The sequence below is a fragment of the Cryptococcus neoformans genome (assembly GCF_000091045.1).
Source record: "Cryptococcus neoformans var. neoformans JEC21 chromosome 13 sequence".
NCBI classification, from domain to species: Eukaryota; Fungi; Basidiomycota; class Tremellomycetes; order Tremellales; family Cryptococcaceae; genus Cryptococcus; species Cryptococcus deneoformans.
The window spans coordinates 325001-347500 of NC_006682.1; the positions used below are offsets into that span (position 1 = coordinate 325001).

Here is a 22500-nt window from a genome sequence, read left to right on the forward strand (position 1 = left end):
AAGTTTGTTAGGAAGCCAGAGACATCTGTGTCGGTTGGTTTTTTGACAGTAGATTCTTGCACTTTGGACATGTTTACTGTTTAAGGGGCGGCTGTCTCATTCGGTCATGACAAGTAAATGCATTTTCACAAGGCACTTACAAGGCTTGGAGGCAATCAGTATGAGTCACTTCTTGTCTTTCACCGAGGGCTGGTAACGTCTGCGAAAAGTGTCGTCGGTACCGTGATCAACAAGTCAATATACCCGATAACGAATTACGAAGGGACTGTTACAATAATTAGGGCGGGGTAGAAGAAGAAATAAGAATATGATGAGAGCAGAGATGGAAATGGATCACTAATCAACACTCCTTTTTCGTCGTTCTTAATACGATAGCCTCACGGTGGTGGTGCACATGATGTATAGCGGCTCATACATATTCGCCACCCAGTACGCAAAGGACAAAGCCCAATCGTCTCATCGATGACCGGCTGTATGCATGGGCAAGCATGTCATTTACGAGATCTTTCCGTTCATTTCCCATCACAACAGCATTTTCGGGCACCATGCCTCTTTCCGACTCTTAATTTTCACATGGCGTCATCAATAGCCCACTAACACCGCCGAGCCTTTGTTTGACATGAACTATTAATAAGTAGCACTTCAGCAGAGCTCAGTAATATTCATAGAATCAAGCAAATCGCTTTCTATCGTGTTTCGAAAGTTGGATGATGCTGACCTTTTTACTCGCAAGATCAGAACAGCATGTTATATGTCTAACTCTGATTCGTTGGAGATGGCAAGAGCTAAAAAGATGACGCCAATACGTAAATAATCAGAATGATAACGATTGATTGATAAAACTGCGACCAGCGCGGCGACAGGTCGACGGATGAAACTGATTATTCGAGCCTCGCGTAATCAGAGGTCTTACCATCATCCATTCAGGCTCCATCCTCCACGCACCTTCCTCCGTCGTCTTCTCCGCTATTCTTTGTTCGAACTTCAATTAGTTCGCAAAAGGTGCTATGATAGTGTCATAATACTTCTACTCACCTCCATCCATATCGCCGTTGCACATCAGGGTGAGTCATAGTAGTACTCTCAGCAGTGGGCATCGTGGATGGAAGGTTACAATAGAAACTTCCCATTCATCACATCAACTGTGGAGCGAAGGTAGGTTGGGCAGGGGATAGGGGAAGATGTCGGAGTGTCCAGCCGCAATCTGGCCAGCAGAGGGTTCATTCTTGGCTAGATGACCTGTTGTTGATGATAAAATCGGGAGCTTACTATGTATCAAACCGTTCACAAGTCAGCAGCTCATGACGGCTTTCCTATGTAATCAACAACGTATGTTTTCTCATCTCCGTCATCCTAAAGCAGGAGCGAAGGATTTGATTCCACATCTGCATGACGGCCTGACTATGCCTTATGATTTGGTAGCAGAACGAAGTATTGAGTATTTAGCTGTTGGTCGATCTGAATCAGAATGTGCTTTTAGTTGATTCCTAAACAATCTCATGGGAGCTCTTTATCCTTAGACTGTGTTAGGCAGTTGCGATCAATAGCCTAGCCAGCATCGGGCTGGCATTATTTCGTAGAAAAGGCTAAAAACCTGAATTTCAAGTCACTTCCAATATTGGTCGTCATCAGGAACTTAGCATGCAAACGAAAAACATATTTCCAATAGAAGAAAAACAAAAGAGCGAAAGCGATAAAAACTAATAAATGTGAATAAGAGATTCGAGCCTTTCGAATAAACTTGCGCCGCCTACCCCTAACCTTCTTTTCTCTTCGACTCAGTAATGATTACCCTGCCCATCTTCATCCCTCACCCGCCATTTCCTGTTATCTAGATGTTGCGAACGACCCCTCATAGCTACATATTGACATTTGTCATAAAAACAGATTTCCAAGAACGGGAAAAAGGGAAAGACAAAAAATTAAATGAAGGTACTTGATCTGGCCGATGATGGGAGCAGTTTACTTGGATTCTTTGGGTCCGGGAGCGTACTCTTCCTGCCCTGGAGGGTGGGCAATGTCCATCTTGGTTCGCACGTTGTAGAATACCTTGAGGAACTGTACACACAACCATCAGTTTGAAACTGGTCAATTGAGCGGGAAAAGGTGATATACCTTGGTCCTCGCACCTTGCGCCGAGATACCATTGTCCTGCAGATCCTGATCTGTCATCAACACCATGTCGTTCCAGTTGGACTTTTCAAAGTTGGGCGTATATTTCTAACGGTTCCCGTCATCAGCATCCAAATCATACCGATAGACTCTCAAATGTGGATAAGTTAAAGACTCACATGCAATCTGAGAACTCTCAGCCAGTTGGGCACATCCTCCAAAATCCTCACATCCACATCTTCGGGTCCTGCCACACCAGCGCCACCACCAGCACCTCCACCACCAGTCTGTTGACCAGGTGCGGGGGAGTGGGACTTCATAGGGTTGGGACTTCGCCTTCCAAGCTGGTGCTGTTGTTGATGTTGGTTGTGGTGTTGGTTAAGATGCGAAGACTGGTCTCGACTGGCGCCACGTCGAGACGGGTTCAACCCCGGCTGAAGGCTAGACGCGGAGACGTTGAACGGCGAGTATTGGGAGTTTTGGAGTTGTTGTTGCATAGCGAGCATCTGCGCCGCTTGGGCTTGTGCGGCAGTCAAACCGTTTAAGCCAGGGTTCACACCTCCCAATCCTGCAAGGTTGTAGTTCAGTCCGAGATTAGCCAACGTTGCGGGATCGGCACCGATACCCAAGCCGCCCAAACCAAACTGATCCACAAGAGGCGAGCGTCCCGCTGTTCCAAATTGGTTAGGAAGAAGGCCAGAGGGTGTACCAGGCTGGGTAGTATGCGGATTGACAATCTCACCGTCGTCGTTGTATTGGCCTGAGACGTTACGAGAAGTCTGGCCGGAAGAGTAACCGCCAGTGGGCCGTCGATACTTGCGAGCATCATCAAGAGGAAGGTAACCAGGGTTGTTGAGCTGGAGGGTCGCCATGTTGAGAGCCTGAGAGAGGTCGGCGACGCTAGCAGGAGCGGTGAGCTTGCCATCATTGAAATTCTGTACAAGGGGGGTGTTGACCATGCTCGCCCAGCTGGCGTTATTCCCAAACGGACTGGCCATAGGGGACTCATGTCCGATACCCAAGCCAATACCGGGGCTACCAGCAGAAACTCGAGGAGAGCGAGGGAAGGCAGTGCTGTCACGGTGGAGGGATTCTCGAGGTTTACCCGAAAAGTCAGTAGACTTGGGTCGGGGTTCAGGAGTGGGCGACTTGCTTCGGCTACGGCCAGAAATGTTACTTTCCAAACCCGGAGATGTACCTCGCTCGATCACCTGATCAAGCTGACCTTGCCACCTGTCGTGCGGCTGGAGTGTACCAGGAGCGGAGATACGGTTCTGCCTTGCTTTCGCGGCCTTTGTTGCAGCATCATCTGGAGCGAGATAGTGCCCATTACCAGAAGAGCCAGTGAAACCGGCTCCGCCGCCTGCGGAGGGGGACTTGAGGTTCATATTGGACAGCTTGGACTCGACCTGAGTCTGGAAAGAGTTGTTACCGGAAAGGCTGGGGGAGAGGAGAGCAGACATGGGGTCAGATTGGGACATGTGGTGGAGCACCGAAATGAAGAAACGGATCTGGACCGGAGTGGAATATTGGAGAAGAGAGTACAGAGCGGCAGTACGCTCAGCCTCAGAGAGAACGCGGAACCCTGTGTATAATCAGCGGCGGCCGTAAAGCTGGAATAAATGACTTACATTGCTCAATCGCGCCAAGCTCTTCGGTAAAGTTTTGGTCTGTGCTCGCAGCCGCCATTTCTTCAAGGGTCGCTTCCCAGTTAGCAAGGTGTTTAAACCATTGATCAATTTGCTCCGCTATTCTTGTGTCAGCACAAATTCATGATGCAATAAAAATCGACACACCTTCGGGAGTCTTGGCCTCGCGGGTAGGAATGAATTCACTGCTCGGCCTAGGACCCGTAGTGGCAGAAACGGCCCTTCCGCTGCCAACGCCGCTTGGCCTGGGGCTCAAACTGTCCCGGTTTCCCATACCCATAGCGACGGACGAGCTCACGTGTCTGGGTTGGCTAGAGGAGCTAGGAGACGCGAGTCCAGGGCCCAAGCCGAGGGATCCAAAACCTTTGGAGTTACCGGATGTGGGAGGACCAAGAGATTGGCGGGTGAGTTTAGCCGGGTTGGCAAGGTTAACAGGAGGTTCAGGGGAGGGAGAGGGGGAACGGTGAGGTCGAAGAGTGTGGGAAGCCATATTGTGCCAGTTGTGTAGATTGATTAGATCAGTTGCTTCAGGAGTAGTATAACACGAGTTGATGACCAGCCGTCAGACGGACCTGCACCGGGACTGTGTCGCCAAGGTTAGCTAGGCATGAATGAGTGACGTGCGACCCACAGAATATAAGGTCTATGCCACGAGATAAAACAGGGTGCGGGGCCAATTAGGAGCAATTTGTACCAATGACAGGGGAAACATGTAGTTGAAGAGGGATAACAAAGAAAGACATGCCATGCCAGCATCAGCGCCACATTCTCTTCTACAACTTCAGACTCTTCCTTTGATGGGGCGACGCGCTTCCCTTCTCAGCGGGCACGCGTCTGCTTCACCGAAGGAGAGGCATGGACTCACTGCGTTGGTAGAGAGCGTGAGTGGGTGGGATTATGAGACTATGTGCAGGATTGTGAGGCCTGCTCTTCGTTATAAGTAAAGAGTTTGGACGTTTCTGCGTGATGTAATATGGGAATAAAAGAGAAAATATACGTAAGTACGCTGCACCACCACCCCGGCGGGGGACCAGCAGCGACGCGCTTCGACAACGCACAAATCCAGTGTCCGTGTGGCGAATCAGTTTTCTTAACTGTGCTTTGTTATATTAATTACTTTACTAATCGAATTTTTAGGAATAGGGCGGCCGGACCTGAAATGCTGATTAGAAGCTGTCAGGACCTGGGGGTTCCTCCTCCCTATTAAGTGGCCGTTCCGGTGACTTAAGCACCACATAAGTAATGGTCTTTTATTCTACATACCCAAGAACAGCAGTTGATTAATTGATATGCATGCGTGGCTCCATTTGGGGGGCGCATTTCCGTTGCCCCTTTATTTACTCGTTGAAATCGGCAATCCCAAATCGCTCATCATTAATTGGTGCTGAATCCTTTCCTTCTTCTGAAAAAAGTCTCCTCCGTTGTTTACTATAATATAGCCAATGAGTACCAAAAAGGACTACAGTTGAGATGGTCGAGTCTTCAAAATAAACGAATGAGCTAGAGTCAACGCAAGGAAGAGTTAAGTCACATATATAACCGCTGGTTGCCCCGCCACCACCGTTGTTTGTGTTAAGAAAGACGGACTTTTTCACCACCTGTCACTCATCATAGTCCTTGTTCCTCGCACGTGATGCTGTAATGTGATCCCTTAGCTCTTGGGAACTTGAAGTTTCAGGCGGCGATGCACTACGCAGGCCATTTCAGTCACAGCTCATAAAAATGCTCTACTTTTCATCCTATCATCATTGTTGACCTATGCATTTTCCTTGGGTTTTTATCTACAATAGGACAACTTCAAATTCCTTCTTTTATAAGGTTTCGCCAAGCTAATCGCCCGTTAACCTGTTCACCTCTCATGGAGGTCCATTTCTTTTCTCACCGGTATATAACAACAGAAGAGAGTAAAAGAAAGATAATGTCCAAATGGTTTGTCCTATAGGGAAAGGGAGTAATGGTATATCAACCAAGTAAGTGTGTACAATTTGCCCAACTAAAGTGAAAAGAGAAAGAGACTAAATCAAAGTTAACGAAGGGGTATCGCGCAAGAAGGGGTTTAGGTCGTGTAAACATCATTCACAAATTGATCAATGACTCTCAACATCCCTTAGATGTTGATGGCCCCTAACAGGAGACCCAATCCTAACAACCCTCCCATCCACTCCACCCTCTTTCCTGCAGAAGTCTTGGCCCCACCCTTGGACGTACTTCCCCCTCCGGATCCTTCTTTTCCGTTACTAGTGGACAAGGTTCCCACGTCCACCGTGGCACTTCCAGAGCCTATTATACTCGTCGGATACGTCGATGTCGCATCCTCCGAAACGCTGCTTTCCTCGAGAGCCTCGTCAGTGAGGTATACTAGGGCCACAGAAGGTGCAGGGACAGGCACAATGCAGGCACCTCCATCGCAGGTAATGGTAATCGTTTCAAGGTCGCCGTACAGTCTTCCGTCAGAAGCGAACGACTGACCAAGAGTTTGGTTGGCCCAATAAATATCGTATTGCTCGCTCACACTGGCGGCTCGGAAATATCGGACCTGTACCTGGGTCGGGCTCTGGTTTTGGATGTCGATGGTAACGTCAAGATCGCTGCCCCCAGTGGAGTCATCGATAAAATTAAAGAGCACCATACGAGCGACAGCGTCGTTCTCGTAGATGGCATAGATGGGGTGGTAAATGTTATTGGCGTCGTACTCGGGTAATGGAGTGAGATCCACCACTTGCGAAGCGTTGGATTTGCCAAATGCTTCGGCAATGACGAGAGTAGGGTAGTAAACGGATCCGGGAGTCCACTGGCGCGTACTGGAAAGGTTGGAAGGGGGAGGAGTGAAGGGCTTTCTCAGAAATAAGCCAAAAGTATCCTGATCGAAGAAGTGTAGGAAAAAGCTTACGTTGTAGTAGACATTTTGACCGCCGACGTGCATTAAGGCGGCAGAAAAGTTGGCGTACGCCATTTGAAGGGCAAAATCGGTCATCCTGATATTCTATCAGTAATTCTCCCTTATTTTAATGTTCATCAAACGCACCACATGGCAGCACCAAAGCTGTCACTTAAACCAGCAAAACCACCACAACTCGCCGTGTTCGTCTCCAACATCACCAATTCCTTGCCAGCATTTTGCACCAGGACTGAATCCGCAAGGTATTCTCCTACAAGCGCTTGAGCACTAGTATGATTCAAGAAATCACTGAAAATGTCTTGAGCTTCGATTACTTTACCGTTGACTTTACAATTGTTTGTCGGGTAGTGCTGCACGGTAACCGCTGACAATCTGTCAACGTTTTCATCGAGCCAGCCGGCATTGATAAGGTCTGAAAATTCGAAGCCGGGAACATTGCAGCATAGAGAAGGGCCGAGGAAAGCATTGTTATTGAGCAGAGAACCATTGGAGACAATGGACTTGACTACGTCATCGTACTCAGTGACGAAATCGCTAACACCCCAGCCTGTAGATCGGTGGTTATGATTGACATATCTGCTACCTGTCAGCGCGCTGTACTCATCTTTTCTATGGAGTTGCTTACAAATCAGGTTCATTTCCCACACTTAAGCCTAAAAGACTGTCACCCAAAATTTCTTGCGCCCAATGAGCGGCAATAGGGATGTTCCCGGTGGGCGAGTCCACATCGGACTCGTTGAAGGCCAATCCAAAATACCATTCTGCTCCTACAAGGGATGTAATGTTGGACATGATGTAAAACAGTTCAGGGGAATAGTTGATGAGAGGCGTGTCGGTCTAAGCTCAAGGTCAGTCACGCTACTCTTTCGCCCTTTCGATGTCCGTGTATAATGAGACTTACAACGCCCGAGCTGACTTTTATCTTTTCCATGGCAACACCGCCCTCCAGCCCATCAACAAATATCGTACTTCCTTCCTGACTATTTCCTCCAACCCTGATAATTGGTCCTGCCCCCGCCCGATTTTGGATGTTGGCCATGAAATTCAAGAAAGGCACCTTGAGGTTACCCGATGAACTTCCTAGCAGACTAGTGGCAACGGACAGTTCGATGGAGAACCCAAGGAAGTTACCTTTTTGAGGTATGGACAATGACAAACCTTCGCTTGCTACTCCAGCACCATCGGACGGGATAGTGAGGGAAAGGGAAGTGACTGCAGGGGACGGAGGAGCCGGAGGAGTGAGCCGAGTTGGGTCGTATGCCGCTAAGCCGGTGTATGTCTCGCTGGCGGCTAGAGAGGATGTTGCGGTAGGCGTAGTATCGGTGTAGAGTGTGACTTCGTCGGCAAGGACGGTGTGAGAGAAGATGGATAGAATGGAGAAGAGGGCGAGGGTGAAGGAGAACGGGATTTGTGATAATAAGACCATGGTGTGATGGATGAGGATGCCAAAGGTGAATGATTATATGAAGATATAGAATAGGCGTTGGATGTTATGGTTTTAGAACAATGAATGTATGGGGGATAGTTGTAACCTGGTGTCTGGTGTATCTCTGATGGATTTGGATAGATTCCTGTCTCCCATCAATGGCTGGGGCCTTGGGAATGCTCGGAGATGTTATCGGATGTCGAGTATTATTGGTTGGATGCTTTGGGTATTATACGGCACAAATTATACAAACAACGATCGGCTAAGGTCCGGGCTGAAGCGTTGATGAGGACGTGCGAGATCTTGAGGCGTCCAGGCGCTCGACAGAACCCTGGCCACTATGTATGGGAAGAGGATGGAATTTAAAACGATTTAACAGGAAATGCGGGCAGTTGTAAAACGGGATGTGCATGTTACAGTCATGCTTGGGTAGGTCGCAATCCTTCGTATTTCCCTTCCTATCGCCCTCTTCCTTCTTCCTCTTCACTCTTTCCATCACAAAGGAAAATCGATTTACCATCTTGGGTAAACAGAAGGTCGGCTTGCACCGATTCACGGTCCTAATTAATAAATAATAAATATTTATGCAATCAAAACAAACTTTGCTTCCGCGCATCCGTTCCGGTGGGGCCTGGACAGGGACCTCCAAGTCCCTGATGCCCTATTCCAGCGATTACTCGCTCACATGCACCCGTCATCTCCTCCGTTTCCTAACCCCCTTATTAATAGGCCATGTATGTGCCAGTTCATGTGATGCCTCCATTGCCAAGCGTCAAACTCAAAGAGAGAGCTCTGAACTTAATATCTGGCTATTTGATTGTGAACGGAGAAAAACAAGCTGAACCAAATATGCAATGCGAAGAATGGAGAATGAAATAGAAGAGCAGAAGAATGGGCAGAAGAGCCAAGCCCAAACATCCTCCCAAAGCTCATGACGCCATAACGGCTTTGAGCTTGTTTGGGTCATCAGGGGAAAAGGTACAGATTACAGGGTAAACTAGAAAATCGGCTCCAGAAGACAAAAAGGGCAAAGAGCAACATTCAACAGACCAACAGAAAATAAAACAAGCAAAACAACGCGTACGAACGCGCTCGAGCATCTGCTGACATTTCGTGGATTTCAAGCCATGTAGGAACATTCCATTGCCTGTAATAACTGGAAGAGTGTCGTTGGTGCCCGACGTCGTTGATGCATATGCAGAACTTGTCATTCTTGCAAGCGACAACACCTGTAAGTGGCACGTGGACAGGGCCCCGGCGGAATAAACAACAGCAGGGGTGAGGGATGGGAGAAGGAAGTTCAAGAGTTGGCAGTAGGCAAAATTAAAATACATTTAAAATTTATATATGTATGATTTTATAAATTCACTTTAAATTTATTATTATGCTTTTTTTTCCTCTATCTTTTCCACCAACATTTCAATTACTTAAAATTGATTTATTTTAAATTTATATTTATGTTTTTTCTTGTAGGTTTTTGCTTAAATTAACTGCTGTGCTGTATGTAGATGACCAAAACTAACCCGGGGGGCCTCATTCGTACCACAATCAGCAGCATAAGGCTGGGTAGAAATGGACTGAGCTCGTAAACTTCTACAGCGCAGCATCTGTCGTTGAGAGTAGACGGTTGTTAATATGTATCCTTGTTTTCTGAAACATTCACTCTGGTAGGCGCTTCTTCTTCATCAGCATATATAATATAGTTCATTATAAATTAGATGGACATGGTGTCATTATCGACAGCGCTTCGAGGGAACTTCCGTTCACACTCTCAACCATTCTGATCTCGTTAATCTAACAGGGACAAGGATCCCAAAAACTAACAGCACTTCAACATACAGCACTTTGTTTGTCCGCTCTCTTTATCCCATTCTCGCGAGGCTCTTCTGAGAAGACTAGTGATTGACGCCATCTCTCGTATCATGGTGCACAAGCATCGGTCCGCTATCAGTTTGAGCGAGAAGTCGTAAAACTAAACGATCAGACTTGACAGTAGAGTCGCTAATCATGGAAGAGAAGGAGTAAGCAGAGGATTGGGAATACTCTGATGGACTAGATTCGTGGTCACGCTCGCTTTGATGGTCGTGAGAGAAAGAGGGTAAATCGAAGGCAACGATCTGTGACGAGGAAGTATCAGAATCTACCCATTCATTGCGCTGAAGTGGGATTGTGAGCGGAGGTGGTCGGTGGCCACTCGATGTTAAAGAGACCTGACGAGATGCCTTTGGCGAATTTCCAATTACTTTTGTAATTGCCGCTGGCGATCGTTTGCAACTAAAGTTATCATCTGGATCATCCTGCGTCATCTGTGTCGGCTTTAAAGGGGAATGAGAGATATTGAGAGCATTTATTGCTGACTTATGGCTTGCTATTGGCTTGATAGGTTCGGGCTGGGTGAAATGGCGATCCTTGGAAAGTATCGCACTTGCTGGTTCTGACCTGGTGGCATTATTATTCACTGGTGTTTTGCTGCTGGTTACCTGCCAAGGTAGCCACTTTTTGCCACAAGGATCTATCTCACAATCCGAAGGAGGACATTGCCGGGGCTCTTTTTTTTCCGTGGTTAAATTCTTTATTTCTTCAGTGGGTCGTTCTTCCTTCCCTTGCCAAATAGCCCTCTCAACCTTTTTGAGAGACACGCCCTGTGATAAGATCTGGGCCTGTTTCTTAAGCCCGCTATTATCTTTCCCGCTTTTGGGGTCTCCCTCAGCTTCATCGACCGCCGCTTGCCCTTTACATTCGCTTTCACCCTTATTCATGGTCTCCATCATTATTTGGGCTACCAACCCTCGCCTTTCAGCTTTGGCTTTCCTTTTCCGTCTTGTGTCATCTTCAACGGTGTCGTCATTGGCTGCTTTGGCTAGTTTTGAGTGCTTGACTTTGAAAAGCTTCAAAAAAGCCTCAGTATCCACCATCTCCATTTGATCTCTCTCCTCATTGACCGGCGGATCCCCATCGCCCTTGATAATTTTCATTTCCTCCTCTCCAACAACAGCAGCCTGGGATGGCTCGATCTCAATTTTCAGACCTTTGACCTTGCTCTTCAGCTTGTCGGCCTCTTTAATGTGCAATTGCTTATCATGAGCAGTCAAGTCATCCTCTTTGATAAACTTGGTGAGTTTCGAGTACTTTGACTTGCACTGGACGAGGAGCTTGCCTTTATCCGTGATCGAAATTGCTTCTGGGGCATCATTGGTTTCGGTGACGAACGACGATGGAGGCGATGATGCCTTCGAATGAGCACCGCCTTCATGTTGGGGCACGGAAACGGTAGCTTCAGCGTCCTTCTTGTCGCTGATCTGTTTTGTTATAGAGCCTCTCGCTTCCTTGATGACGTCTTTTGCTTTGCGCCCTTGTTTATTTACTTCGACCTCATCCATGAGCGCTTTAATCTTCTTCTCCACCCTATCTGCCTCTTTCATCATTTCCAGCTTTTCTTCATGCATCAAAGAAGCTCCACTCAAAGCCTTGGCAATGGCAGCATATTTGATTTTGTAGTGCTTGATCGCTTTGTCTTGTTCACTAGTAATGTTTTCGGGAAGGGGTTTGTCGTACAATCGAGGAAAAGGAGCCGGAGGCAATACTTCAGGCGATTTCGTTTCAATCAGAGGTTTTTTTGTTGGCTTTTCATCTTGGCACTGGATTGCTATGTCGACAGCTGAATGACTGATGTTGGGAAAACGTTGATCGCCCAAGGAATGATCCGGGAGGTATGGTTCGTCCTTGTCCTCATTTCCTACCACACTTTCATCCATCAAAACGTCAAATACTGGCTCTTGAACCGGACGAGCTATATCCATAGGCATTGTCTGAAAAAATTGTCCCTCCCCTTTGTTCTCTTTGATTCTTCTTGCTTCTTCGGCTTTTAGCTTGGCATTGACGGCCCTGCGTTTCCCTTTATTAAACTTCTTCTCCACCAAGGCTTCTTTCTCTGCAGATGGCAGATGGGTTTCTTGGACGTCATCAATTACCCTGCCTTTGTCGTTGTCGGGTCTCTGCTGTACCTCCTCTTCATTTTTACCATTTGCGAGACCCCCCTGATCCCGTTTAGCAGTATCGAGGGCCTGCATAGCTATTCGTAATTTTCCTTCTGTCTTCTTCACTGTGGTTTTCATCCGATTCCTCTCATCACCATTCTCAGACGTTTTGTACTTTTTGATGGCTCTATTGTGATTTTGCCGATACTCTAAAACATATGTTTCAAGTGCCTTGAGAGCCGTTGATTCATTTGATACAGTAGAATATGGGGTGGGAGTAAATTTGGCGGTATTGTCTGCAGCAGGAGTCGTATCACTCTTGCCTTCATGTCCTGCATGTTCGGTTTTCAATGGGCTGTTGGTCTTTTTCGAAAGTTCGTTCTGACCTCCTCTAATTTCCTTCCTCTCACTTGACCTTGGATCATTCGAATCACTATCGTCCCCGGTTTCCAGCTCCGTGTCCTGCAAAGCCCGGATGGCCTGCCTCAACCTCCTCTCTGCGCTTCTCGCTTCTTCATTCCGTCGTGTTCTTTCGCCCTGTTCCGGACCTTCTCCTTTATAACTTTTTAAAGCTTGGTTACATACGGCTTCGTACTTTTGTACATACGTTTTGAGCGGGGATATACATGATTCTAAGATGACAGGGCCAACGAGGGTAGGATGAGCAGGAGAGCTGAGCTTTGTGGCTGTGTTTTGCACATCACTTGAGGAGTGATAACCAAGGGACCACCATTGCGGACCTGGAGGGTATGTCATCCATGGATAACGACAGGGAAGTTGAAGATAACATCCATATGGAGAGACCATATGAGGCAGCTGCTGATGACACGGTCTGTTCACCGATGTATCAGGCAACCGGATGTTATTGGCAAGTGGAGGGCCAAAACTTGCAAAATAGTTGTCCACAAGATGATGCTGTTCTCTAGCTGGATCTTGTAGTGGAAGATGACTCGTTGCGTTATATTGAAGGGCGGGTGCCTCCTGGATAGGCTTGGCGTCAATTGGCTTTTCATCTTTCCTGTCAGTAACAGTAATGACCTCTGGCGCAGGAAGGTCAACTTTCTTTTCCGGGTCGGCTTCGTTCGTAGAAAATTCCTCATTCATTTCTTGGTTGGCGGAGTCCGCCTTGGGCTCTGAGTCAGTGTTTTTGTTTGTCGCGTGACTCTCAGCTACGAGCTGTCGTAGAAGTACCAACACTTCGCTGGCCACTGGATTGATTGCGGCTTGTTCTGTCGAACGCACTGGCTCCAACTTATCCTTGTCGTCTTGCTTGATCTTTTCAGCATATGTTGGGTCTGGTTCGACCCTTTCTCCCCTTGTCATCGTCAGACTCTCCTCCGTCTTGCTCCCCTTCTGCCTACTCAGCAAGTCTCTGGCAAATATCCTCACTCGTTTCTTCTCTAATGTCGGCGGCTCTTTTTGTTCGTCCTTCTTCAGTTCTTCTGCTCGTCTCGGCACTCTCGCTTCCAGCTTTTTGGTCGAGGCGAAAAGCGACTTGAATTTAAATTGGGGTTTTGGAGGCCGAGGTGGTGCGGGCGTAGGTGGAGTGGTTTCCTCTCCACTGCTATCCGAATCAACACCCAGAGGAGCGTACATGTAATTTATTCCTTGCTATGAGGGCTATAGCTAGTAAGCATATATGCATCATAACCAAGTTGTCCTACCTGGGCATACATCGTGCACTTTCGAGAATGTTCGTTCCTTTTCGGAACTTGCGTCAAAGGGCGACGCCAATTACGTAAAATGTTCGGAGGTGGTCGTCATAATATAGTCGTGGTGTTTTCTCGGTGGTTCTACAAAGTGCGATTCAATTCCCATCTCCATTTATATTCGGACGCCAGAGGTTTGCCTATCTGCAGCTGAATCTAAATTTTCCAGAAGAATATTAGCATGGTCAATAACACAGAATACTATAAGGTGAGTATGTCTATCTGTCCAGTGGCACACTCCAGCTGACATTCGCAGACCCTTGGTCTTAGTAAAGATGCTTCCGAAGCCGATATCAGGAAGGTGTGTCGTTTCTCATTTCCTCAGTCGCGGGAATGATGACTGACAAGCTGTCGATGTCTAGGCTTACCGAAAAGAATCACTGAAGTGGCACCCTGACAAGAACCCCGGAGACAAGCATGCCGCTGCTGAAGAGAAGTTCAAGAAAATCAGTGAGGCGTATGAGGTCCTTTCAGATCCTGTGAGTTTACGTGAAGGAAGTCATTTCAACCTGTACTAACAAGTACATGCAGAAAAAGAAGGAGATTTATGACCAATTTGGTGAAGACGGTCTCAAGGGAGGCGGCGCTGCCGGTGGTGGTGGATTTGGCGGTTTCCCCGGTGGTGGTGGTGGTGGCTACAGCAGTTTCCACGCTACGGACCCCAATGACATCTTCAAGTGAGATTGAAGTCATCCAGAATACTGAATTCCGGCTAACTGTATCTCGCAGCACTTTCTTCTCAAGCATGGGTGGTGGAGGCGGCGGTGCCGAAAACATCTTCACTTCCTTTGGCGGTGGAGGGTCCAGCCGTGGTGGACCGCGAATGCGTTCATCACGAATGGGAGGAGGCATGGGCGGTATGGGTGGTATGGGCGGCATGCCCGGTGGTTTTGGTGATGAGCCCTCTTCTTCCGCTCCCCCTCCTCCGGGAGAAATCATTAAGCCTCTTGCACTCACTCTTGAGGAATTGTACAAGGGCGGCACCAAGAGGCTGAAAATCACCAGGCATTTACAGAGCGGCGGACAGGCCGAGAAGATTTTGGAAGTTGCATACAAGGCGGGATGGAAGAAGGGCACCAAGATCAAGTTTGCTGGTGCGGGTAACGAGGATGAATATGGACAGTCTCAGTACGTTTGATCGCCTTATCGTTTTGACGGATGCTAACGTTGCTTTCTTCAGAACTGTCGCCTTTGTAGTTGAAGAGAAGCCACACAACCGATTTGAACGAGTAGACGATGATCTCGTCGTCAAGCTCAACATCACCCTTTCCCAAGCCCTTCTTGGTCCCGATGGTGGCGGTGCCATCACTAAGGAGGTTGAGCAACTCGATGGAAGGAGGATACAAGTTTCCTTACCGGAAGGTGTAAGTTCGCATCATTTTGTTCACGATTACCAATGTTGACCTTATCCAGCAAATCGTCCAACCTGGACAAGAAACGCGTATTCAAGGCGAAGGTATGCCTGTCTCAAAGGCCAGTTCAGTGAAGAAGAGCGGAGATCTTGTTGTCAAGTGGAATGTTGTCTTCCCCACCCGATTGACCCCGGAACAGAAGAAGGACTTGAGGAGAATCTTGGGTTAAGACTATAATTAAGAAAAAGAATAGAGCACGAATGAATGGGACATAGACATATTATTTTGGAAGAATTACGATAAAGCAAGCGAGGGAGTCCGTTGTCTGTAGCTTCGAATACAAGTTTTCAATCGTTCATTTCTTTACTTTTAATGCATTGATTGTATGACTTCCCCTCAACGAAGTCTGTTACGATCTGTACCCCCACATCACACCATTTTCCAAAAGAATGCGAAATACAAAAAAGGGCCCAAGAGTTGTTACAAGTAGCGAAGCAGTGCTTCACGCAAGGTTAATATCGTTCAAGGCACAGCACACTGCCGCTCTAAATTACCAATCAGTCATACTATCAACGTTTGAGTGAGTAACGACAACTGACCGATGATGCCCATCGTATTGCCTCACAGTCTCCCCAAGGCTCAAATCCCATAGCCTAGCTGCATGATCGCTCGAGGCTTAAGCACTTTGTCAGCTCTCTCCATAGCGGTTTGGCAGATCGAAGGCTTACCAGTCACGAGATACGCGGAGTCCGCGCTAAACGCCGCATCCCAGACCCATCTTTGGTGGCCTGTCAAAGTCTTTTCAAGAGTATAGTCTATTCCCGCCGTTGACCAAATCTTGACAGTATGATCTGCTGAACATGTCGCAAGGTATCTAAATAGGACCGCATTAGTAGATTCAGATTGAAAAGGAAAAATGCTTACTTGGTGTCGGGGCTGAGAAGACAACGAGTGATGTACTTTGTATGGGCTCGGAAACTGGTGACAGGGACGAGATTAGCGTTGGCATTCGGCACTGGAATGATACGCCAAACGTAAACCATCCCCTGTTCAATCAAGAGTCAGTTGTTGGACTCGAATGTGAGAACGGAAGATGAGACGCACGCCGTCATTGGCAGCTACGAGAGTATTTCCGTCCGATGATATACTAACGCTTCTGATAGGTACATCTTCATCCGGTACCTATCCTTTGTCAGTATCTGTTTGTGATATGAACAACGGGAACGTGTCTCACAAGTTCGTGTGTACATGTGTTCTCCGCCAAGTCCCATATCTTGACTGATCCTGACTGATCACAGCTTATCAATTCTCCTTGATTCGGGTGGATTACAACGTCGTTGACAGGGCAATCATGTAGGTATATACGTTGAGTTTGAGCCGTCCTGTACCAGGATGAATCCATCAGCTATATTATCACATGGAGCAAGGGATCAGAGTGATATACCGTGTGTCCCACACCTTGACTGTTCCGTCTTCGCTACCCGTGACAATCCATTTCCCTAAAGCGCTGTATGCTAGAGCAACTACATTCCCGGTATGGCCTTCAAGGGTTGCTATCTGCAAGATAAGTTCGTCAGTCATATACATTCCATGATGTTCTGGCGTACAGGAGTGTTCGATAATGACTGAATATCCCATATCCTAACCGGCATCAGCTAAAACAGCTCGAGGTGAAATGACATGCCAACTTACCGGACAGTACCATTTCCAGCAGCGGCTACATACGCCTTATTCGGACTGATAGCTAACCTGTTCACTTGTTTCTGCATCTATCTCTCAGCAGCTATACATCTAGCGATCTGCGAAAAAAGATGAACGGACCCATTGTGGTGAGAGTGTTATTTGTCGATAGCAAATACCACTCCACGCTTCCCAGAATCTTATGGTATGATCATCTGTATGTAGCCCGGTCAGCACCCACCTCTCACTCAGTTACCCATCTTCTCATGTCCACATAGATTTATAAGCTATGAGCGATACTTACATCCAGCAGTACAAAGAATGACGCTCATCTCTGCCGCTTGAGCTTGTGCGGCGGCATCTGAATTGTAGCCTTGTGAATCCGGAGCGTGAGTCTGTGTGGGTGCTGGGGCCATTTTCGTTGATTCTTCCACTTTGGTTATGGTTGACCGATGAAAGTTGAAGAAGGTTTCTCGTTTGCAAGGAAAGATGGATCTTGTGTGGGTTTAATAATTGATCGCACTCTATCAGGCGTATCAATCAGTCTAAGTCTACTAGTATTATAGCCGAGGATGTCTTCTGTCTTCTTTATTTATTATTTACGAGTAGTAGTTATTAATGCGGACATAGCCGCCAGGTAAGACCTAAATAACACGCACCTATAACACAAGAAGAGGAAGTAGTGGTGGTGGAATGTTCGTCTATAATAAGGATGTCTTCTCTTCTCTTTTCATGCAGAGCGTGGAGCTAAATAAAAGCTATCATTTATAACAAGAGCAGTTCTTCAAGAAGGAAAGAAGGGCTTCAAAGTTGGGAGGACGCAGTTTTTTTTTTTTGGCACACCTTGGTTGCACGTGTCACGACAGTGTGTAATCTCAATTTATTCCATTAGGGTACTGGTGTCACTCGGCTGTTCTCTTATAAGGTAATCTGATAGATGTAATGTACTATTAATACAGTCATAGATACAGCGGCGTCGTGAAAGGAAGTTTAATTAATTATGAACCCCTCGTGTGAATTAGCATGCTCACAGCGCGATACAAGACCGAGCGGACATTTGACAAGGATCCGTAAGGATTGCAACAGGTCCCTCCTATTTTGTGTTGGGATCCCATGCATGTAAATCCTAGTTATCCAAGCAATACCTCGTAGATTATACTATGAGATGTGTCAGCGCAACTCATCCTCATTATTCCGAGCTAAAGACTTACACGCCAATGTTCACAACTATCAAAGGTACTACAGTTCGATATCAGTTCAATGTGTCCGATACACTAACGGCGCTTTCCTCTGTGGAAGGGAACCTGACAACAACTCACTCCGCATCAATGTTCTGGTCGCCCCAATGAGGTTCACCAACTTCGCCTTCACTCCGGCCCCTTCTGACCCACTTGCTCCACCAAAACCGGCAGTGTCAAACATTTGTGGTGCAGGCGAATGGCCGAATCCCGCATTGGCTGTTGAAGATACACGGGTAGACCATCCGACTGTTTGGACGCGAGCGGGTTGACGGATTCATTGGAAGAAAGAAAACGGAAGCATGCCAGTCAGCATCATCATCTGATGAGAAATTACAGAGACAGACGCACTTCTCGCAAGGAAACGTTCTTCATTGAGGATGGCGATAGCGTTTGTGAATAGGAGCCCGATGTAAAACAGGCTGCCAAAGTATCCAAAGACCATCGAATAGGTTGCGTTATTGATTGCGAGACCGTAGAATGAAATGTAGAAGCTTCAGCAAAACGCAGTTTCGCGGCGCCTTGGTGGTGTTCTTTCAATGTTAGACTTTGAAACGTTTGGTCGGAGTAACTGTAACTGGGTCGGTTACAAGACAAGAAAAGCTTGGGCAAGGGAAAAAGCAAGAACTGACCGACAGGACGAACGAAGTGCGTAAATATACGAACAAAACCCGCCGCGGTCGCAGCGTCTTGTGGTCAAATGTTATGATGTCAGGACTTGTACAAGCTGACAGCTGATGCAAATATTATCTCGATACAACTACGCAGATGCATGGAAAAAGGAAAAGGAACTACGGAAGAAAAGATTAGAGTACAAAAATAGACAATTCATAAGAGTCAAAGTAGGCATAATAGTTTGTAGTTTAGAATTGACGATCACTCGCTAGCCGCTAGAAGACTTTTGATTTTTTACGACGATGTTGGAACGATGGACAAGTGATGAATAAGTGTTCCTCGTGAATTGCTTGTTTCGTTGTTGTTGGAGTAGAACTGCAGACGATTGTTTATGATGGGGGATAGACTATAATACTGCTGCGCTAAAAAGGAGTAATTTTCTTTTCGCCCCCATCCCTTTCCCGAGCCATGGCATTTAGTGGGGAACGCGAAGAGATGAATTAATTAGAGGCAAAACTCGCGGAAGAGTTGGCGTGGTGGCCAAATTAAAAGCTGCCGCCGGTCGGCGGTGAGCACCTTTCTTCAAGGACGGAATAATATAATAATGAAGATCTGTTCTTCTTCTTAAATGACTTGCTTCTTCGTCTTCTCTATGCAGCTCGCTGGAGAGTGAAGGCATAAATAAATATACACCTCCACCGGGAGTGACCATCTGCCAGCAATGCCGTACATAGAAACGATTTTAGACTGAGGGAGATGTCATGACGCTGTATGACGCAAGTTGCGAGATAGTGCCTCTATGACGTACTTCCTGCACTTCGTCTTCTCAACACTTCTTCACTCCCCCTTCCCGCCCCACCACCCGCTCCTATGCGTCAACAAATCCGCCTTATATATGTGCATGCATGCTGCCGTACTTCCCACTGACTTTTTCTTTTGACAACTCACACAAACAACAACATCATCAACTCATCCAACATGGTCGATCTTGGCGCTCCTATCGGATCTCACCACTCCTCTAACATTCCCGCCTCAGAGCAAACGGGCTTCAACTCTGGTGTCGGCGGTGAACACGCTTCTTCTGGTAAGCTTTTTTCCTATACCTTTCCCATCCATCTCTCGGGACTTGACCTCAAACGATTCAGGCATCCCCAAAGGAACTCCCATCGCTGACCAGTTCATGGGCGGTCACCCTTCAGGTGCTACGGGTACCACCGCCGGTGTCGGAAGCAAGCTTGACAACTCTCTCGACCATTATTCTGGTTCTGGAGCAACTGGTGCTACTAGTACTGGCCATCACAGCTCTGGTCTTGGTTCAGGTGCCGGTGTCGGTGCTGGCGCTAGCACTCTCGGATCTTCTGGAAAAGAAGCTGTCAGCGGACAATACGCTGGCAGTGGAACTAAGGATGCCTTGACCGGTCAGAGTGAGTGCCGCAGCAATGCGAAATCCACGGCACCATGCTCATTATCTGCAGCTGGCCACACCACTGGTGCTGGCGTTGGTCCTTATGGTGACAATCTCTCTTCTTCAACAGGTGCCCAACATTCTTCTACAACCGGCTCTGCTGCTAGGGCAGGGCAAAGCGCTGTTGGTGGTGCCTACGTTGGAGGTGCTGCTCAGGATGGCTTGACTGGCAAGAGTAAGTATCATTCATCGCTAGCTGCTACCTCCTGCGCTAACAAGCCATTATAAGGTAAAGCTTCCACTGTCGGCGAAGGTGTCGGTCCTTACGGTGAAAACCTTCCTCATGGAACTTCGAGTACTACCACAACTGGCCACCATGGGGCTCGAGATGCTGCGCTAGCTTCTACAGCTGGCGGAGCTTTCGCTGGCGATAAGTACGCTCATTCCAAGGACAAGAGCCTCGGTACCGACCCTACTTCTACTGGCGTTTCTGGTACCACCAGCGGAACCGGTGTCGGACCTTCTGGCGGAGCCGGTGGTCATTATGGCAAGGGTGCCGCTGCTGCCGGGGGTGCAGGTGTAGGTGCCATCGGCGGCGCTGGCGTTGCTGCCGGTCTTGCTGGTAGGGATGGCACTTCTCACAGTGCTGGTACCACCACCACTGCCGGACAACATGGTTCTGCGCTTGGAGCTGGTGAAGGAGGAATCAGCGGCACCCCCATCGGACCTGGTGCTGGTGATGGTCTTACCGGTGCTGGTATTTCCACAGGCGTTGCTGGTGTCGGATCTGGTTACGGTTCTGGTGCCGGTTCTGGTGCCGGTGCCGGTACTGGTGGTGCCGGTGCTGGCTCAGAGCTTGGGGCTGGAGGTGCTGGTGCTGGAAAACACGGTCGAGCTCAGCCTGACGAAGACCGAGGTGGTAAGTCTCGACATCATCTCATCGTGTTGACATATCGCTGATTTTATAAACGTAGCTCCGCTTTCTGACCCCAGTGACATCGACACTGGCGGCCCCCACTCTCTTGTTTACCAAGAATCTACCGGCAAATACGTTCACCGACGTGAACTTGAGGGTGATGTCGGTAAGGCAGAGTCCAATGTGAAGAATACCGCTGAGAGGAGGATTTAAGGGGAAGAAGGATAATAGCAAGCCAACGGAAGAAGAATAGCTTGCAGAAGTAGTCATTCAATAATTCGAGCTCTGTAGCCTTCTGGAACATGTATTGATCAAACGCATCAATTGTTTTATCTGCCAAATGGTTGTTGGTTTTGTGCATAGACCCGATGCTGTATGATGTGATTGCTATAGTTACAGTACTGGTACAATGTTTACACAAGACAACATGAAGCGCCTGATATGGAGGCGACTTTCGAGAGTCTTTTATCGACAAAACAAGAGACCAGCTCATCTGTTCTCCCAACTCATTCATACCCTCCGTAGGCGTCATTCCTTCCATATCCTCCGTTTTGCGCCCAAGCTCTTATCGCATGATCGTTATAACCTCCATAGCCTTGGTCCTGCCCCTGTGATTGCCCGTGCACGACCGGCGGTTGTGGCTCTGGATATTGTGAATAGCCTAGGCCGCCAATCGTTCCTTGTGGTGGATACCCCGCTGGCTGGTTTTGAGGCTGTATTGGGAAAGCGCCCGTACTCGACTGAGGGGATGGATCGATTGGCGTCATGTTGTACACCGAATTTGAGTCGCGGTATGAGCTACTATCTCTTGAGTATCGAGTTCCATAGCTATCGCGCTGGAGCATAGGTGGCTGCGCAGAGTAGCCTTGCGCGTTAGGGAAAGGAATGTATCCTTGAGATGGATTGGAAGTTTGATACAAATTGGGGTGAGGGAATTGGTCGCTGGAATTCGTGGTTCTGATCGATGGTGGGCGAGCTTGCTGCGAGTTGCAAGAGCCGATATTAGCGATGATTAACTTTCACAAACACAAGTACGCACCCTGATGGCAGGATTTGCATGGCTAGTAAGAGGTAGAGGGGGAAGGTAGTTAGGATCCAGTGTGTTAAGCGGGTTCAGAAGAGGATTGTTGAGTAACAAAGTTGGACTCAATTCATACCTATCAAGAGTCATCGGCGGTTGCACGTTGAAGAAGCATTCAATACTACTTACACTACCTGCCCGATAGCCGGCTGGCCTCTACCTTGCTTATGATCAGTCGTTCGCTGACAAATGTGGATCTGTGGCTCCTGAATCTTCGTCTCGTCCCCATACCCACTGAGAAATGCTGTCAGCTTCCTCACATGACAAGTTTCAACGAAGAGCTCACTGTTTGCCGGGATTCAAAACAGGCGGGTTCTTCTGTCCACCCGACCCACTATCAAGAGACATTAGCTTGTACTCTCGAAAAGCAATGGCGACTACTTGCTCCCAGGTTAATCTCAGATCACTTCCAGTGTAGATCTGTAGTAATTTTCCGGTATC

General features: G+C 47.8%; 9 protein-coding genes and 1 pseudogene across 10 annotated transcripts in view; 2 read left to right on the forward strand and 8 right to left on the reverse strand.

Annotated features, from left to right (window-relative positions):
- CNM01090 (conserved hypothetical protein) overlaps positions 1 to 302 on the reverse strand; it is a 1677-nt gene extending 1375 nt beyond the window's left edge. Inside the window, exons 1-2 of the mRNA XM_568408.1 lie at positions 141 to 302; positions 1 to 91 (exon numbers count right to left, since the gene is read on the reverse strand). The exon at positions 1 to 91 is cut by the window's left edge and continues 90 nt beyond it. Coding sequence (XP_568408.1) covers positions 1 to 71 — 71 coding nt within the window. The 5' untranslated portion in view covers positions 72 to 91; positions 141 to 302. The remainder of the gene's footprint in view (positions 92 to 140) is intronic.
- A 1307-nt stretch (positions 303 to 1609) lies between these two features.
- On the reverse strand, positions 1610 to 4748 carry CNM01100 (RNA binding protein, putative). The gene is made up of 7 exons (XM_568300.2): positions 4627 to 4748; positions 4393 to 4404; positions 3909 to 4344; positions 3744 to 3860; positions 2292 to 3697; positions 2116 to 2220; positions 1610 to 2058 (listed from the first exon to the last, which is right to left on the reverse strand). The coding sequence occupies exons 3-7, from the start codon at positions 4249 to 4251 to the stop codon at positions 1963 to 1965; spliced, it is 2067 nt and encodes a 688-aa protein (XP_568300.1). The 5' UTR covers positions 4252 to 4344; positions 4393 to 4404; positions 4627 to 4748; the 3' UTR covers positions 1610 to 1962.
- A 759-nt stretch (positions 4749 to 5507) lies between these two features.
- On the reverse strand, positions 5508 to 8289 carry CNM01110 (expressed protein). The gene is made up of 5 exons (XM_568407.2): positions 7562 to 8289; positions 7286 to 7497; positions 6787 to 7236; positions 6652 to 6736; positions 5508 to 6594 (listed from the first exon to the last, which is right to left on the reverse strand). The coding sequence occupies exons 1-5, from the start codon at positions 8084 to 8086 to the stop codon at positions 5869 to 5871; spliced, it is 1998 nt and encodes a 665-aa protein (XP_568407.1). The 5' UTR covers positions 8087 to 8289; the 3' UTR covers positions 5508 to 5868.
- Positions 8290 to 9787: 1498 nt separating this feature from the next.
- On the reverse strand, positions 9788 to 13723 carry CNM01115 (hypothetical protein). Its single transcript, XM_024658854.1, has one exon. It carries the CDS (start codon positions 13657 to 13659, stop codon positions 9982 to 9984), a length of 3678 nt encoding a protein of 1225 aa, XP_024514418.1. The 5' UTR covers positions 13660 to 13723; the 3' UTR covers positions 9788 to 9981.
- Positions 13724 to 13868: 145 nt separating this feature from the next.
- On the forward strand, positions 13869 to 15500 carry CNM01120 (chaperone regulator, putative). Its single transcript, XM_568298.2, has 7 exons — positions 13869 to 13980; positions 14029 to 14073; positions 14135 to 14251; positions 14304 to 14449; positions 14502 to 14900; positions 14953 to 15136; positions 15186 to 15475. Exons 1-7 carry the CDS (start codon positions 13954 to 13956, stop codon positions 15351 to 15353), a joined length of 1086 nt encoding a protein of 361 aa, XP_568298.1. The 5' UTR covers positions 13869 to 13953; the 3' UTR covers positions 15354 to 15475.
- CNM01130 (conserved hypothetical protein) lies at positions 15478 to 17349 on the reverse strand. The gene is made up of 11 exons (XM_568406.2): positions 17109 to 17349; positions 16946 to 17019; positions 16817 to 16887; positions 16732 to 16765; positions 16569 to 16681; positions 16359 to 16506; positions 16229 to 16306; positions 16049 to 16170; positions 15853 to 15998; positions 15724 to 15799; positions 15478 to 15669 (listed from the first exon to the last, which is right to left on the reverse strand). The coding sequence occupies exons 1-11, from the start codon at positions 17218 to 17220 to the stop codon at positions 15627 to 15629; spliced, it is 1017 nt and encodes a 338-aa protein (XP_568406.1). The 5' UTR covers positions 17221 to 17349; the 3' UTR covers positions 15478 to 15626.
- Positions 17350 to 17663: 314 nt separating this feature from the next.
- Positions 17664 to 18682, reverse strand: CNM01135 (hypothetical protein). The gene is made up of 4 exons (XM_024658855.1): positions 18394 to 18682; positions 18124 to 18291; positions 18016 to 18043; positions 17664 to 17962 (listed from the first exon to the last, which is right to left on the reverse strand). Exons 1-4 carry the CDS (start codon positions 18485 to 18487, stop codon positions 17935 to 17937), a joined length of 318 nt encoding a protein of 105 aa, XP_024514419.1. The 5' UTR covers positions 18488 to 18682; the 3' UTR covers positions 17664 to 17934.
- Positions 18683 to 19545: 863 nt separating this feature from the next.
- CNM01140 lies at positions 19546 to 21319 on the reverse strand (annotated as a pseudogene).
- Positions 19581 to 21313, forward strand: CNM01150 (hypothetical protein). Of its 2 annotated transcripts, none has more exons than XM_568404.2 (5): positions 19581 to 19741; positions 19803 to 20081; positions 20133 to 20297; positions 20352 to 20981; positions 21037 to 21313. In XM_568404.2, exons 1-5 carry the CDS (start codon positions 19636 to 19638, stop codon positions 21189 to 21191), a joined length of 1335 nt encoding a protein of 444 aa, XP_568404.1. In that variant the 5' UTR covers positions 19581 to 19635; the 3' UTR covers positions 21192 to 21313. The 2 variants fall into 2 exon arrangements, with proteins under 2 accessions (XP_568404.1, XP_568405.1); XM_568405.2 differs by having other exon boundaries at positions 19857 to 20081.
- A 2-nt stretch (positions 21320 to 21321) lies between the features above and the next one.
- CNM01160 (signal transducer, putative) overlaps positions 21322 to 22500 on the reverse strand; it is a 6562-nt gene continuing 5383 nt past the window's right edge. Inside the window, exons 11-15 of the mRNA XM_024658284.1 lie at positions 22445 to 22500; positions 22346 to 22393; positions 22189 to 22293; positions 22018 to 22135; positions 21322 to 21958 (exon numbers count right to left, since the gene is read on the reverse strand). The exon at positions 22445 to 22500 is cut by the window's right edge and continues 121 nt beyond it. Coding sequence (XP_024514004.1) covers positions 21485 to 21958; positions 22018 to 22135; positions 22189 to 22293; positions 22346 to 22393; positions 22445 to 22500 — 801 coding nt within the window. The 3' untranslated portion in view covers positions 21322 to 21484. The remainder of the gene's footprint in view (positions 21959 to 22017; positions 22136 to 22188; positions 22294 to 22345; positions 22394 to 22444) is intronic.

Bases quoted from the DNA above. Each gene is read 5' to 3' on its own strand.
- CNM01120 (XM_568298.2), top strand. From the start codon at position 13,954: ATGGTCAATAACACAGAATACTATAAG. The intron at 14,450-14,501 runs GTGAGATTGAAG...TGTATCTCGCAG, and splicing joins GACCCCAATGACATCTTCAA to CACTTTCTTCTCAAGCATGG. The intron at 14,901-14,952 runs GTACGTTTGATC...TGCTTTCTTCAG, and splicing joins GATGAATATGGACAGTCTCA to AACTGTCGCCTTTGTAGTTG.
- CNM01110 (XM_568407.2), bottom strand. From the start codon at position 8,086: ATGGTCTTATTATCACAAATCCCGTTCTCCTTCACCCTCGCCCTCTTC. The intron at 6,737-6,786 runs GTGCGTTTGATG...ATAGAATATCAG, and splicing joins AGCTTTGGTGCTGCCATGTG to GATGACCGATTTTGCCCTTC. The intron at 6,595-6,651 runs GTAAGCTTTTTC...TTTCTGAGAAAG, and splicing joins GTCAAAATGTCTACTACAAC to CCCTTCACTCCTCCCCCTTC.
- CNM01130 (XM_568406.2), bottom strand. From the start codon at position 17,220: ATGGCCCCAGCACCCACACAGACTCACGCTCCGGATTCACAAGGCTAC. The intron at 16,507-16,568 runs GTATATCACTCT...ATCCTGGTACAG, and splicing joins GTCAAGGTGTGGGACACACG to GACGGCTCAAACTCAACGTA. The intron at 15,670-15,723 runs GTCAGTTGTCGT...TTGGTAATTTAG, and splicing joins CAATACGATGGGCATCATCG to AGCGGCAGTGTGCTGTGCCT.
- CNM01150 (XM_568404.2), top strand. From the start codon at position 19,636: ATGGTCGATCTTGGCGCTCCTATCGGATCTCACCACTCCTCTAACATT. The intron at 20,082-20,132 runs GTGAGTGCCGCA...CATTATCTGCAG, and splicing joins GGATGCCTTGACCGGTCAGA to CTGGCCACACCACTGGTGCT. The intron at 20,298-20,351 runs GTAAGTATCATT...AGCCATTATAAG, and splicing joins GGATGGCTTGACTGGCAAGA to GTAAAGCTTCCACTGTCGGC.
- CNM01100 (XM_568300.2), bottom strand. From the start codon at position 4,251: ATGGCTTCCCACACTCTTCGACCTCACCGTTCCCCCTCTCCCTCCCCT. The intron at 3,861-3,908 runs GTGTGTCGATTT...ACACAAGAATAG, and splicing joins CGAGGCCAAGACTCCCGAAG to CGGAGCAAATTGATCAATGG. The intron at 3,698-3,743 runs GTAAGTCATTTA...GATTATACACAG, and splicing joins GCTTGGCGCGATTGAGCAAT to GGTTCCGCGTTCTCTCTGAG.
- CNM01115 (XM_024658854.1), bottom strand. From the start codon at position 13,659: ATGTACGCTCCTCTGGGTGTTGATTCGGATAGCAGTGGAGAGGAAACC.
- CNM01135 (XM_024658855.1), bottom strand. From the start codon at position 18,487: ATGGTCTTTGGATACTTTGGCAGCCTGTTTTACATCGGGCTCCTATTC. The intron at 18,292-18,393 runs GTGCGTCTGTCT...GCGTCCAAACAG, and splicing joins AGAACGTTTCCTTGCGAGAA to TCGGATGGTCTACCCGTGTA. The intron at 18,044-18,123 runs GTGAGTTGTTGT...ATCGAACTGTAG, and splicing joins GACCAGAACATTGATGCGGA to TACCTTTGATAGTTGTGAAC.